The sequence below is a fragment of the Podarcis vaucheri genome (genome assembly GCF_965113315.1).
Source record: "Podarcis vaucheri genome assembly, chromosome: 12".
NCBI lineage: Eukaryota > Metazoa > Chordata > Lepidosauria > Squamata > Lacertidae > Podarcis > Podarcis vaucheri.
In genome coordinates this window covers 4,998,848-5,013,338 of record NC_138750.1, presented here as the reverse complement: position 1 = coordinate 5,013,338, position 14,491 = coordinate 4,998,848, and the positions used below count along the sequence as shown (strand labels likewise).

The following is a 14,491-nucleotide window of genomic DNA, read 5'->3' as shown; positions in this document are numbered from 1 at the left end:
CCTTTGCTTAAGTCTGCAGTTTTTAAGCTCAATGATTTGGCAGACATTGGTATTTTTAATGAATACAATTCACTTTGAAGTTACATAAGTTGTTTAGAAGCTATACCTAATAAAAAACCAAGAAAAATAGTATCAGATTCTAAAAATTGCTAGCACTTGAAATAAACACTTGAAATTTCATAATATTTAGTAAAGGAAACCACATATTCAGAAAACAGCGGGGTGATCCCACTTTCATTTTATTATTTTTTTATATAATATTTTTTATTAATTTTACAAAAGTTTTTATAACAAACAAACACAAAAACAAACAAACAAACAAACAAAGAAGTGTGGTTTCATAATGTCATTTCGTAGACTTCTTTCCTCGGACTTCCCCATACCTCCCCTTTCTGCATCCTCATGTCCAAATTTTACAGCAACTTATACATATTTTTCCAACTCTAATTTATTATAGTCCTTTCTTATTCTAATCTTATATTACTGCAACCCTTTATCTCTGTCGAATCTCGACATTCTAAACTTCCTCAAGTTTATAATGGTCCTTAAGATAAATCTTGAATTTCTTCCAATCTTCTTCCGCAGTCTCCTTCCCCTGGTCTCGAATTCTGCTCGTCATTTCCGCCAAAGTCATGTAGTCAATCACTTTCATCTGCCATTCTTCCACGGTGGGTAGATCTTGTGTCTTCCAATACTTTGCTATCAATATTCTTGCTGCTGTTGTTGCATACATAAAGAAAGTTCTATCTTTTTTTTGCACCAATTGGCCGACAATGCCCAAGAGAAAGGCCTCTGGTTTCTTAAGAAAGGTATATTTAAATACCTTTTTCATTTCATTGTATATCATCTCCCAAAAGACCTTAATCTTCGGGCACGTCCACCAAAGATGATAAAAAGTACCTTCAGTTTCTTTACATTTCCAACATTTATTGTCGGGCAAATGATAAATTTTTGCCAGCTTGACTGGGGTCATGTACCACCTGTAAACCATTTTCATTACATTTTCCTTTAAGGCACTACATGCCGTAAATTTAATTCCGGTGTTCCACAACCTTTCCCAGTCAGCTGACATTATATTATGACCGATGTCCTGTGCCCATTTAATCATGGCTGATTTAACTACTTCATCTTGTGTATTCCATTTTAACAGCAAGTTATACATTCTTGACAGATTCTTAGTATTGGGTTCTAACAATTCTGTCTCAAGTTTTGATTTTTCCACCTGGAAGCCAATTTTCCTGTCTTGTTTAAAAACCTCCGTTATTTGGTAATAGTGGAGCCAATCTTGTACTTTGGGTTTTAGATTTTCATGGCTCTTTAGTTTCAGTCTCTCTCCATCTTGTTCTAGAATCTCACAATACTTTGGCCATCCGACCTCCATATTGAGTTTCTTGTGGGCCTTCGCCTCTAAAGGTGACAACCATCTAGGGGTTTTATTTTCCAGCAAGTCTTTATATCTCATCCAAACATTGAACAGCGCTTTCCTTACAATGTGATTTTTAAAGGCACTATGCACTTTAATTTTATCATACCATAAATATGCATGCCAACCAAATGCATTATTAAAACCTTCTAAGTCCAAGATATCTGTATTCTCGAGGAGCATCCACTCTTTCAGCCAGCAGAATGCTGCTGCTTCATAATACAATTTTAAGTCCGGCAGGGCAAATCCCCCTCTTTCTTTTGCATCTGTTAATATTTTATATTTTATCCTGGGCTTTTTGCCCTGCCAGACAAATTTCGCGATATCTTTCTGCCACCTCTTGAAACAGTCCATCTTGTCAAGTATTTGCAAAGTTTGAAACAAAAATAACATTCTAGGCAATACATTCATCTTAATTACTGCAATTCGGCCTAACATTGATAATCTCAAGTTTGACCATATTTCTAGATCTTTTTTGATTTCTGTCCAACATTTTTCATAGTTGTCCTTATACAAATTCAAATTTTTAGATGTTAGGTTAACCCCTAGGTATTTCACCTTCTTAGTCACCGTCAAACCCGTCTCTTCTTGAAACTTGTTCTTTTCTATATCTGTCAAATTTTTCCCTAGGACTTTAGTTTTTTGTTTATTCAACTTAAATCCGGCTACCTGGCCAAATTGTTGGATTATCTCCAACACCTTTTTCGTACTAGTGTATGGCTCTTGTAAAGTCAGGACTAAATCATCTGCGAAAGCCCTTAACTTGTAATGTTTTGCTCCGACCTGTACCCCTTTAACCTGCTGGTCATTTCTAATCATATTCAGCAAAACCTCCAGGACAGAAATAAAAAGCAATGGGGAAATTGGGCATCCCTGTCGTGTTCCTTTTTCTATCTTAAGTTCCTCCGTTATCACATTATTTACAATCAACTTAGCTTTTTGTTCAGAGTATATTGCACCCACACCATTCTCAAAACCTTGTCCTACCCCCATCCCATGAAGATTCTTTTTCATAAAACTCCAAGAAATGTTGTCAAAGGCTTTCTCCGCGTCCACAAATATCAAAACTGCTTTAGTGTTTATATTCACCTCTAACTTTTCCAAAATGTCTATTATAATCCTAACATTGTCTGAGAGGTGTCTCTTTGGGAGAAAGCCTGCTTGGTCTCTGTGGATCTTTTCCATCAATACTCTTTTAAATCTTTTTGCTAAAATGTCTGCAAAAATTTTGTAATCCACATTGAGTAACGAGATTGGGCGGTAGTTCTTCAATTGAGTCTTTTCAGTCTCTGTCTTTGGTATGAGTGAAATATATGCTTCCTTCCACGATTCGGGTGCCTTTTTTCCCTCTAAGATCTCATTACAGACATCCTTTAACGGTTGAATCAGCCATTCCTTTAGCGATTTGTAATATCTGGAAGTCAAGCCATCTGGTCCTGGAGATTTGCCCAATTGCATGTCCTGAATGGCACCCTCTATCTCTTGTTCTGATATTCTCTGGTTTAAGTCCACCTTACTTTGAGGGGAGATTTTTTGTAATCCATATTTGTTAAGGAATTTATCTATATCTTCTTCATTTTGTACTCCTTGAGAATAGAGTTTTTTAAAATAACTCACGAAACAGTTTCTTATTTCATTTGGTTTAGATATAGTCCTTCCATCCACTTCTAAACTTGTAACTGTATTTAATTTCTGTCTTTTCTTAAGTTGCCATGCCAAAAGCTTGCCACATTTGTCTGCCGACTCAAATGACTTTTGTCTCATTTGCTTTATTTTCCACTCTATCTCTTGGTTCATCAATTCCATATATTGTGTTTGATATAATTTAATCTCCCTCAAAATCTCCTGGGACTTTGGTTTTGACCTTAATTTTCTCTCTCCTTCTTTTATCTTTTCCAAAATTTTTTCTCTTTTCTCATTCTGCCTTCTCCTCTTTATTGAGTTTTGTTGAATCAAAAACCCTCGCATCACAGCTTTGCTTGCGTCCCAGACCACTCTTTTTTCCACATTGCCCCTTAGATTGATTTCGAAATAGTCCTTTAAAGTTTTTTGGGCCTTCAAGTGGAATTCTCTATCTCGAAACAGGGTGTCATTCATTCTCCACCTAAACTGACCAGTTGTTGTAAGTTTCATTTCCATCTTCACGGCGTTATGGTCGGAGCAGGTTTTTGGGCAGATCTCTACCGTCTTAATCCTCGGAGCCATTCCACTAGTGATCCAAATTTGATCAATTCTGGTCCAGGTCATCTGTGCTTGGGAGAAAAAGGTTCCCTCTCTTTCAAGAGGGTTCCTTGTTCTCCAAATGTCTATTAGGTCCATGTTCTCGGTCATTTCAAAAAAAGTCTTAGGGAGTCTCCCATCTTTAGTGAGTGTCAGTCTTTGTGTCTTGTCCATATTTGTAGAAACTACACCATTCATATCTCCCATAATTATCATATTGTAATCCAAATAGTCCATCAGAGTTTCATGAAGTTTTTTAAAGAATTCCGCTTTACCTTCATTTGGTGCGTAAATCCCAATTATCAAAAATTTTTCTCCTTGTACTTGTATCTCCACCGCTAAATATCTTCCTTCTTCATCTTTAAAAATCATTTTTGGAGCCCATTTCTCTTTTACATAGATCACAACTCCTCTTTTTTTCACTTTATCCGACGAGATAAATTCTTGTCCCAATTTTTTATTCATAAGTAGTCTCCTGTGGGCTCTAGTTATGTGAGTTTCCTGTAAGCAAGTCACGTCCAGTTGTTCTCTGTACAAAATATGGAATACTTGTCGTCTCTTCAAAGGCATGTTCATCCCATTACAATTCCAACTGAGGAATTGCAGGGCCATCTTGTTATTTTTCTGGTATTCCTCCAACTGCTCCCAATTGTTGTTCCTCCTCTGTTGGTAGTGGAAGGTTCTGTCCAAACGAAAGGTTCAAGATGTCTATTACACCCTTTTGCTCAGCAATTGGGTCTACAGTTCCTTTCTGTAAATCTTCTTGATTTTTATGCAAGAACCTGTCTTTATCCTGTATCGTCTTTATTTTAACCTTCTTTCCCCTGTAGTCAAAGGACAGTCCCTGTGGGAATTCCCACCTAAAACGAATATCGTTCTTCTTGAGCAAGTAGACCAGGTCCTTATAAAAAGCTCTCAAGTCCAGGATATGTTTGGGGATATCTTTAAAAATCTGTATCGGTGAATTTCCAATTTGTAAGGCTTTTTCAAAATGCAGTCTTAGTATTTTATCTCTTTCCTCCTTTGATCTCAAGGTAATCAAGCAGTCTCTCGGTACCTTTCTATTTTGTCTTCTGCCCAATCTGAAAGCCGTTGTAATTTGGATTTCGTCTTCCTCTAGATCTTCCCAGGCATCTGCAAACTCCTTCATTAAAAAGTCTGTAAGGTTATCTCCTTCATCCTCTGGAATTGATCGTAATTTCAAATTCCTTTCTTTTCTTTGTAGTTCCCACAATGCCAGAGTTTCGTCGTGATCATAAACCTTTTTGGCAATCGGTTCTAATTTTTCCTGCGTCTCTCCAGCAATAGTTCTAGCTTCCTCCGCAATTTGACGTGTGGCAGAGTTCTCTTGCGTAAGCTTGTTTATAGATTCTGTGTTCAAGTCAAGTCTAGCTGTCAAGTCTGTCAATTTCTGTGAATTCTCTGTCAATTTCTTAGTATTCTCTGCCGTTTGCTTTGTCAAATTCTCCAGGGATTGGTTTATCTTGAGAAGGGCTTGCGATACTGCATCCATGGAGACTGCTGCACCTCTTTCTTGTCCTGTTGTGACTGTAGATGTTATTCCTGAGATCGAGCCTCTTTTCTTGAGTTGCTGTAGCTGCTTTGTCTTTGCTCTCGTGGTTATCTCGTCTGCTGGGCCACTCATGTCCCAAGGTCGTTTCCCACAGGAGCCTTCACCAAAAGGAAAATTCCACTGTCTCAAAGCGTAGCAACTTTCAGTTTACCCTCTAGAGGGAGCAAATCAGAATGTCCGCAAACCGAAATTACGAGTATTTATAACACAAATTTATCAGGAGGCTCCTATATGTATATTGCAGCACTTTCCCAATAGATAAAGTCCCAGCCTTCCCTGATAAATTGTATCCACCAAGTCCCAAAACTTTGTATCAAGTAAACAGTAAAGCTTCCACTTTGTAACCTTCACAAGAATTTTAAAGTCAGTTCAGTGTTCCTTTGTTTTATGAGCAGTTCGTACCAGGTTGGGGGCTGCAGAAGTTTTCCTTTTCCGTTAAATTAATCATGCAGCTTGTAAAGTCACTTTTTCCTCCCCTCTGCCCTGCAAGCTGAAGGGGATGATCAAAGTCCAAATGTCGGATTCAGGCAATTAAGAACAATTTTCCCTTACGGATGCAGCTTAATAACTTTCGTTGCTTCGATTGTCATGCAGTCGGGGGAAGGCAGACTTCCTTAATTTTTGCCTTCCCCGTTTTCAGCCTAATTTCAAATAATTTTGACACGAATACAGGTTCAGTCTTACTCACGGGTCCTTTTTGTCCAGATTGTTTAGGAAGGGAATCGACGCTCTCCACTAATGGCGACGCGGCTTCACTCTGCGGGCTGGGTAGCGATTCTCAGCACCGCGCTCCCCCGTTGTCGTTCCGGAGCCTTTAAAAAGGCTCTTTCTGCGGTAAAGAGGGGGCGCTTCGGGTGCCCACCGAATCTCCTTGTTCACAGGATCCGTTCCTGTGATTTTAGGGGTCCCCCGCTTGCCGAAGCGGGTCAGACCCGAACTCGCAGAGCCTTCCTCTCTCCGGAGCTCGGAGAGAGAGCAGCCATTAGCGCTGGCGCCGAACCGGAAGTCCCGATCCCACTTTCATTTTAATTTAGTAAAAGTTGATCATTGTGATGAACTGGAAAGTGTTGGAAGGCCTGAAACGGATCTCTGGAAGTGCACAGATTGTGTTCTCTGGAGTTCAATAGAAGCCACTGAGATAAGAGTCTGTCCCATCTGCAAAACCTTGCTCCTTTATGTGCACAGTCCTGCCCGGGGTTCAGCTACTTCATCATCTAAGGGTGCTTTTCCAGCACCCTTTAAAACATTAGCAGATCATACATACATAAAGCAGAAAACCTATTAGCCAACTCATCAACATGATGTGGCAAATAATTTCTTGCTTTGGCAACTGATAGGCATCTGATTGGCCAGAATGGAGAAGAGTACTGTGCTAAGACAGACCTCTGGTCTGATCCAGCAGAGTCGTTCTTATGTACTGTGTGTTATTTTATTCAGCATCTACAATTGTCTTTACCTGTTTGACTGTGCACCACCATGAACTTTGGAAAGGGAGCATAAAACTGTAAAAAGAAAAACATCCCACTAATGCATGTTACTGCCAATAATAAAATACATTCTGGGCTTAATGAACATTTATTCAAACATTTATCCGGAAGAAGGTCAGGGTGATTCAGTAAGGGAGCTTCATAGATGGGTTTCAAACACCAGGACTCCTGCCTTTTAAAGTTATAGTAAGGCTCTTTTTAGAAGACACAGAAAGGAGAATTATGTGACAGTAATTGCATTTCTGACAGCCTTCAGCTTTCACATCCTCCATTTTATAACTAGGAAATCTACAATCAATAACACTGTGCAGTATGTTTCTATTTACCCCACTTATTCTTATACAGTCAAGAGGGAGTGATAATAAACTACGTAGAAGTAGGAAGCAAATCATGAGCAGAAAGTTACTTGTTCCCATAAGCAAGGCCATAACAACTGGGTGTTCTTAGTTCTGGTCAAAGAGAAGATTTCCAGCAACAGAAGCCCCGGGCAAGAGTGACCGAAAACAGAAATTTTACCTCTGCCAGTTTTTGGTCAAGAGCTTTCCCCATGGATGACCTAGTAAGTGGGAAGCAGCACAAACCTATACAGGACTACTCACTAGTAAGAACACTGAATTCAGTAAGTCTTAAGGCTCACCCACAGCCTAGAAAGCACAAGTCCAAGAGGTTTTCTTCTCTTGTGCTTTCTAGGTACAGGTCCAAGCAGTTTTGCGTTTGCCCTGCAGCTTTCCACAGGAAAACACGCTCTTTACTACTGAATCAGAACAAACCGCAACCTGCAGAGAACCCAATTGCTGTTAACTCCAATTTGGCAGGTAAACTGCAGCTTTTCCTGAGGGGAAGAGGCAGGACAATCAGAAGTATGGATGAGCCCTTACTTACAGATAAGTGGGAATGAGACTGATTTGCTGACAACCATTATGTAAGAGTATTCGCTAGAATCTAGACTGAATGAAGGTTCCCCAATTATTTTAACACTTAAGGGAACACGGAGAGCCCTCATTCCACTGATCAGGTGCACACACATAAAAAACTTGGCTACAACCAACGTTAACATTTTTATACATAGAGTTCTACATCTACTTTGCCTGTTTTTACCACAAGGTACACATTTCTAAATGTTTCTTACATATTTTCATTCATTTCTTTTGAGCTGAGAGCTGTATTGCAAAATTTGGAGATGTGAAAAATCCAAAGGATAATTACGTTACATTACATTTTTCACATCTCTAAATTTTGGAGGATAATTACATTCCAATTCATATACTAGACAAGGAGGTGCAAATTAATTGATTTTTCATCCTTAATATTTTCTGAACTGGGAATTGCCATATCAAAGTATGCACACATAGATACACACACACACTTCAGTCCTCCCAATAAAACAATTGAGGGGGGTTCCTCCCCCCCCATTGCTATTCAAATGGTATGTGTGCGCTGTGTCATGTGCTCAATTTGGTGGGGTGGGGCATATCTCCCCTCCAATATGTTATTCAAGTTGGCACCCCTGATCCCCATTATATATCAATGCTCTGTAAAATTAAACAGAATGTAGCAGCCTCTGCCCGTGAGGAGTTATCTGTCTGTGCTCCAAAGCTGCTGTACCCACACAGTTAATTAGTAGTAAATCAAAATGTATTTCTGCTCCAAAACATTAGGTAATTGTCGGAGAAGGAGTATTTTTCCAGTAAAGCAAGGGGATATTGGCCTGGAGTCAAGAGGAAAGAGTTGCAGCTTCCTAGTTGTGAGCACCACTTTGCCTTCCAAAAGAAACAGTGGGTACTATTTAATAAATAGTATGTGGATTTTTGCCTGCTTCAAAAATATCAAAGTAACAGGTCTCTGAATTGGGGGAGAAAATTAAAGAAGAGGAGATTAAGCTGAGGTTTCCCCCCCATCTTCTTTCTTTCTTTCTTTCAAAAAATCTAATTAATTTGTCAGTGTTCTCTGAGAAGGCAAGCCTTTAATAAAACTGCATTGAGAAATGAGAGTGAAGGGGAACATGTTAAAAAAGAAAATTAATAATCTTTTCAGCAGGCTTAGTTTCCTTAAAGGCAAATAACAAAATCTAGCTGGATTTGTTGTACAAAAATTGAACTTTGATGATATAATATAATCCCAAGGTAAGAATGCTTAAAGGGCCAAGTCTATGAAGAGTGAATAATTCTATTCACTTGTGATACAACCATCTAGTTTTTCTTGAATTACCTATTTACATTTACGATAACTCATTTAACATATAATTACATTCTTTCCATAGGAACGGTATTTTTATAGTGTGCATTAATGAGTTTTAAAATAATTATGTTTATTCCATAAGAGTGGTATTTGTATAGTGTGCATTAAAGAGTTTGAAAATAAAATGAGCTATCTAAAACATTATTTCCCAGTTGATTCTGTCTGCAGAATGCATTATGTCTGTCCCAAAGAAGTGCTGACTACCAGAACAAAATCCAGATGCAGGAAAGCAGATTGTCTCTGTGGCCAGGAAAATGCACAGGGGCTGAGGTCTAAAGGGTTCACAGCACATCATGCACTTCTGGTTCACTTATATGACACACATGTCAAACTTAAATTGTATCACCAGAGCCCCAAACCTCACCTTTGTGTCTGCTGCTAGCAGAGAAACCACGTTATATCATTCATGTCAGGACATGAAGAACTCTCTCACCCCTGTCAAAATAAAGCTAAGGGTTCTCTTCCCCCGCACACATTTTTTTAAATCCAGAATTTAAGGCCTCAGAAAGCAAAGAAGGTTTGCAGAAAGAAAGAAAAATGAGAGCTTCATTAACGTGTAACTGTGGAATTTTGGATCCCCTCCAAACCAATGTCAAAGTTGTGTGCTTGTTTTGTGCCATTTTGTATTGCAAACCCTGTGTTTTAAAGCTCTCAACAAACTGAGTATCAATTACTGTATCCCCGGGGGACACAGGTACCCTCTCAAAAGCCAACATTGTCTGATTCACTTCAAAGCGGTGCCAGACTTTTGCACTGCTTGGAGCCAATCAGACATTGTCAGATTTTGAGTGCAGTTAGCTACAGTGGCATGAACTAGGAACTCAGTTTTTTAGTATCAATTCCTCATTTTGGGAGCAGGACTTGTGATGCAGAAGAGTTAGAAAGTATTGCAAAGTTTGACACAGTTTTGGAGTGAATCAAACAACTTCGGCTTTTGGAGGGATACCTGTGGCCCCCGGTTTGAGTATCAATTACTCAGTTTGGGATGAGGTACCAAACACAGAGTTTGCAGTACAAAAGCAATCACAAAATTTTGGCACCAGTTTGAAGGGGGTCCAACATTTCAGAATTACATGTTAATGAAGCTAAAAACAAGAAGCGGGGAGAAGATGAAGTTATTTGATGTCACATCCACACCACACATTCAAAACACCTTTAAAAGCCATGGCTCCCCACTCCCCACAAAGAATCCCAGGAGTTGCAGCTGTTGGAGTTAAACTACAACTCCCAGGTTTCTTTGTGGGAAGCCATGACAACTAAAGTGGTATAAATGTGCTTTAAATGTCTGGTGTGGATGTAACCTAAGTTTAAGCTTTGCCTCCTCTGACAGAGACTTTCCCAAAACTCACTTCTTATACACTTCATGCAAACAGGATTGTGTAAGGGAAGGATTGTAATGGAGCTACTTGCATAGAGTGGTTGAACTGCAAAAGAACCCTTTAAACCACGAGACTCTGGGGGTGAGGACGATCAACATTTAGAAAAATTGCTTCAAGCTACTCTGATACCACAGTCTAGAACTCTAATGAATAAATAAGAGGAGGCTCCTGCCAAAATCTGTGTTGCCATTCACAATGATAAGGCAGCTTTAAACAAGAGCCCTCTGCCTCTGTCATTATTTGTGGATGTTACTGGCCACTCAGCGATGAGCTCAGTTTAAAAGCTGGGTCCGCTTAAGAAATCAGCTGTCACTTCTCCATGCTTTTAGAGGTCGCAATATTACACAGACATTCTGAATTATTAAATGCAGAAGGGGAAAGATTTTTTTCACAGGCACAGTGCTTCTTTTGCACAAATCATTCCCATAATTGCTACACTGAGAGCTATTATGCAAAACACAGTAGCAGAATGATAAGAGCCATGATTCCTTACCTGTATTCTTCTATGAGGATTTAAATACCACTTTAAAGGGTTAGCATAGTATAACAAAATTGGTTAGCAGTTAAGAGCTGGGCTCAGAAGCAACATTCCCACTCATCACCTACGATGCCTCCTCCATGTGCCTTAAGCCTGTCAGTTAATGCATCACTATATAAAGATTGAAAGAGAAGGAGTGAGACTATAAGGAAGAAACACACAACTCTGGAGAAAAGGGCAACTTGTCAACCTCACAAGCAATTATGGAAGAGAAAATGACATAAATCCTTTCCCAATTCTAGAAAAAAGCTCCTTCAAAAACAATCAATTATATATTTGGGCCTTTGTCAGGAAAAAAGGTGAGGTATAAATAAATACATAATAATGATAATAATTTGTGCTTTTAAAAAATTAAGAGTTGTAGTATCGCTTCATTTTTGCTAGGTGAATCTTGATCTTGATATGATTTCATTTGCTTTAATATGCCACAGCATATTAATCTGCCCTGAGATCTTCAGATGAAGATATATATTTGCATTCTTCTTTTCCAGCGATAAATGTTGAGCTCAAAAATGCTCACAATAATCACAATAGCATTTTTTAAAACCTCAAACATTGCAATCATTATAATATCAAACACAATGGCATATAAATAACAAGAGCAACAGATTCATCAAAACAATTAATACAATTAAATAAAGTTACAATAACTCAAACTGTTATCAGGATACTTGCTAATCATGTGGAACCTTCCTCTAGACTAGAACAATAAAAATGGATTAGCTGTGCCCTATGGTTATCAAACGCATTGTTTTGCAACACTACAATGGGTGGAAGCCTCTTTCATTGTATATAAACTATAAACACTTACGCAGAACTATACATTAAAAAACCCATTTGGGATGGGCGGGCAAGGTTGTTAAGTCCGTGACAGCTGTTGTCAGCTTCAGATGTAGTTGGAGGAAAAGGATTATCTGGAGTCCTCTTATTGAAGTGCATAACTTACTGCATTTATCATTGGGCTCTGTTAGCACAGGGAGATCCTCTGGTACAGATTTAACCTACTTCTTGAATCAAAAGGCAGAGTTACAAAAAATGGCATCCCACAGAAAGTTCTTTCACATAATGTGTAGTAAAACCTTTCTGTGTTGTGACACCATCACACGGTGTGCTCCACGTCCCTTGCTCCACATCACTGAGTGCTGCTGGCAGGGCAGGAAAACATACAATATGACAGCATCACAAGAGAGGGTTAGTGATCCAACATGTTACAAGAGAGAAGAGAAGGACTTGACAAAGAGATGCCAGTTGCAGCAGCAGCCTCATGTTGAACAAGATCTGTGTTTCTGACCCCCCTCCTTGAAAAAAAGGGGGGAACAACCCAATGGAGCCAAGAGCTTTTAGAAAGCTGCAGATGCAAGTTCATCAGTGCTCTTCATGAAGATAAAAAGGGGGGAATTATCTGCACAGATTATTATGGATGTACCTCTCATGGTTTCCTTCTGTGATATGATACAGACGATTAGCACCTCCATCAGCACATGCTCTCAGAACAGCTGGAAGGAAAGGGAGAAGCTGTCAAGAACCTGACATCATAACCAAGTAACAAATTTATTTACACGGAAATATTTCCTACAGCACAGCATAGCTCTGTGCCAAAGTGACAGAAATACTTATTTCGTTAAACGATGTACGCACTGACCGTCAGCAGGGCTTCCAGGACTGTCTACAAAAACAAGGTGAAAAACACAAGTAAAACATAACAACGTGCTTAAAAAGAAAAATAAATTAAAATACAGTCAGTATCAGTCACTACAAGGATAATGAACCTTGGTGGTAAAAGAAAAAGAATGAGAGAATTACACCAGCTGGAAAGGGGATAGTCTAACCTCTGGTTTGCTAGTAAAAGTGAATTACTGTTTTGCGAAATGATGCATGTCTAAAAAGTGTGTCACCAAGATGAAAAGTTTGGAAAGCTCTGCCTTAAGGCTTTGGCAGTCCTTAAGGCTTTCATTTCCACCTTCAACAGATAATGAAAAGTAATAATTGTCCCTACACCAAACATAGTTAAAATACACATCAAACTTCAAATATTTTATATTAAAAAAACAGCACAGCTGGGGCCATTTCCTTTTATAAGTTATGAGGTCATCTGAAACATCTTAATTCTTGAAAGCAGCATAATAAAGTCTGATAGCTCATATAGGCTGCTCATCCAGGAGAGCCAGAAATTATTATTTTTTGCTAACTGGATTTCCTCCCATATTTTTGCTCTTAGCACTTCAGTTTCTCTATACTTTAAAAGTTACTTAGCAAGTACGGTAATTATCCAAGGTACTGATGTTTTCCTGGCATGTTAATGATTCACATCAGTATGAACTAGAACCGAAGGTTTTCTCGCTAAATAGAGGCAGTTAACTGATGGGAAAAGGGTCAATAACTGTTTTATTTTCATAGCTATGGCTCAAATTGTGCTTGGTTTTCTTAAACAGCAAGTATTATAAATAGGAAGTCTTTCACAAATGAGAGCTAGAAAGGGAAAATAACAGAATATAGAAAGTGATTACTTTCAATGCCCTTTAGAACTCCAACGATGAGGCTGCATTATCAATAATGATCTCAGAGTTAGAGTCTTTGGAAACTCAGCAATAATTCATACATGTGTATTATTATTATTTCTGTGATGTAGAAGTTTGCTGGCCAAGACAGAAGATTGCATAAATACACGTGCCTTGGATGTTATATTGCTTACAATCTTCCATTGGCACTAAATGCTTCCATTGCTTGTTAACATGATTAAGTATCATGGGACGTCAAGAAGCACTTCAAACACTGCATCTTAGCTGTTCTCCCAAGATGCCTTAAGCCAGGGGTTCGCAAAGGGTGTAGGGATGGCAAGTATGGCAGAAAGATTCAAGGATAGTCAAAGAACTATTTAAACATTTCAGTGTAGTACAGTATCAAAATATTTTTTTAAAAAATCTGTGGAATATGGATAGATATCTTTTCAAAATGAGAGCAAGAACATCAGGTGGTACTGAGGACAATCAGAGCTGTCATCCAGAATAGCTGTTTGAACCCTGCTGGATAATAGCAATGGCTGTTCTAAAGTTCTCCATGACATATTGTTGTAAATATGGATTTTCAACTCTGAAAAATATGAAAGATCAGAAAAGAGAAAGCCTTCTTTGAACTAATGAGGAGATGAGAGTTGTCTCAAATTAGACCTAGATTACCGGGCAAAAGCAAGCTCGCCCCTCACACTGAGTTTGTAAGAAACTTGTTTATAATTATATTTTGGGAATAATTCATGTTACTATATCTGCATTGCTTTATACTTTCTGGATGTCCCATGATCATATTATAAAAGTAGTTGCGTTCTATGTCTTGCCAGAGTGGTGCATGCTCTGGTTATCTCCCGCTTGGACTACTGCAATGCGCTCTACATGGGGCTACCTTTGAAGGTGACCTGGAAACTGCAATTAATCCAGAATGCGGCAGATAGACCTACAGACCTACATTGGCTCCCAGTACGATTCCGAGCACAATTCAAAGTGTTGGTGCTAACTTTTAAAGCCCTAAAAGGCCTCGGCCCATATACCTGAAGGAGCGTCTCCACCCCCATCGTTCAGCCCGGACACTGAGATCCAGCGCCAAGGGCCTTCTGGCGGTTCCCTCGTTGCAAGAAGTGAG

At 38.9% G+C, this 14,491-nt stretch overlaps 1 protein-coding gene across 7 annotated transcripts in view; it reads right to left on the bottom strand.

Annotated features, from left to right (window-relative positions):
- The window catches only part of TPK1 (thiamin pyrophosphokinase 1), a 240,775-nt gene that overhangs the window by 141,904 nt on the left and 84,380 nt on the right, over window positions 1–14,491 (bottom strand). For all 7 annotated transcript variants that reach the window (XM_082192914.1, XM_082192919.1, XM_082192915.1 and 4 more), the window contains one exon: window positions 12,285–12,354. In XM_082192914.1, coding sequence (XP_082049040.1) covers window positions 12,285–12,354 — 70 coding nt within the window. The remainder of the gene's footprint in view (window positions 1–12,284; window positions 12,355–14,491) is intronic.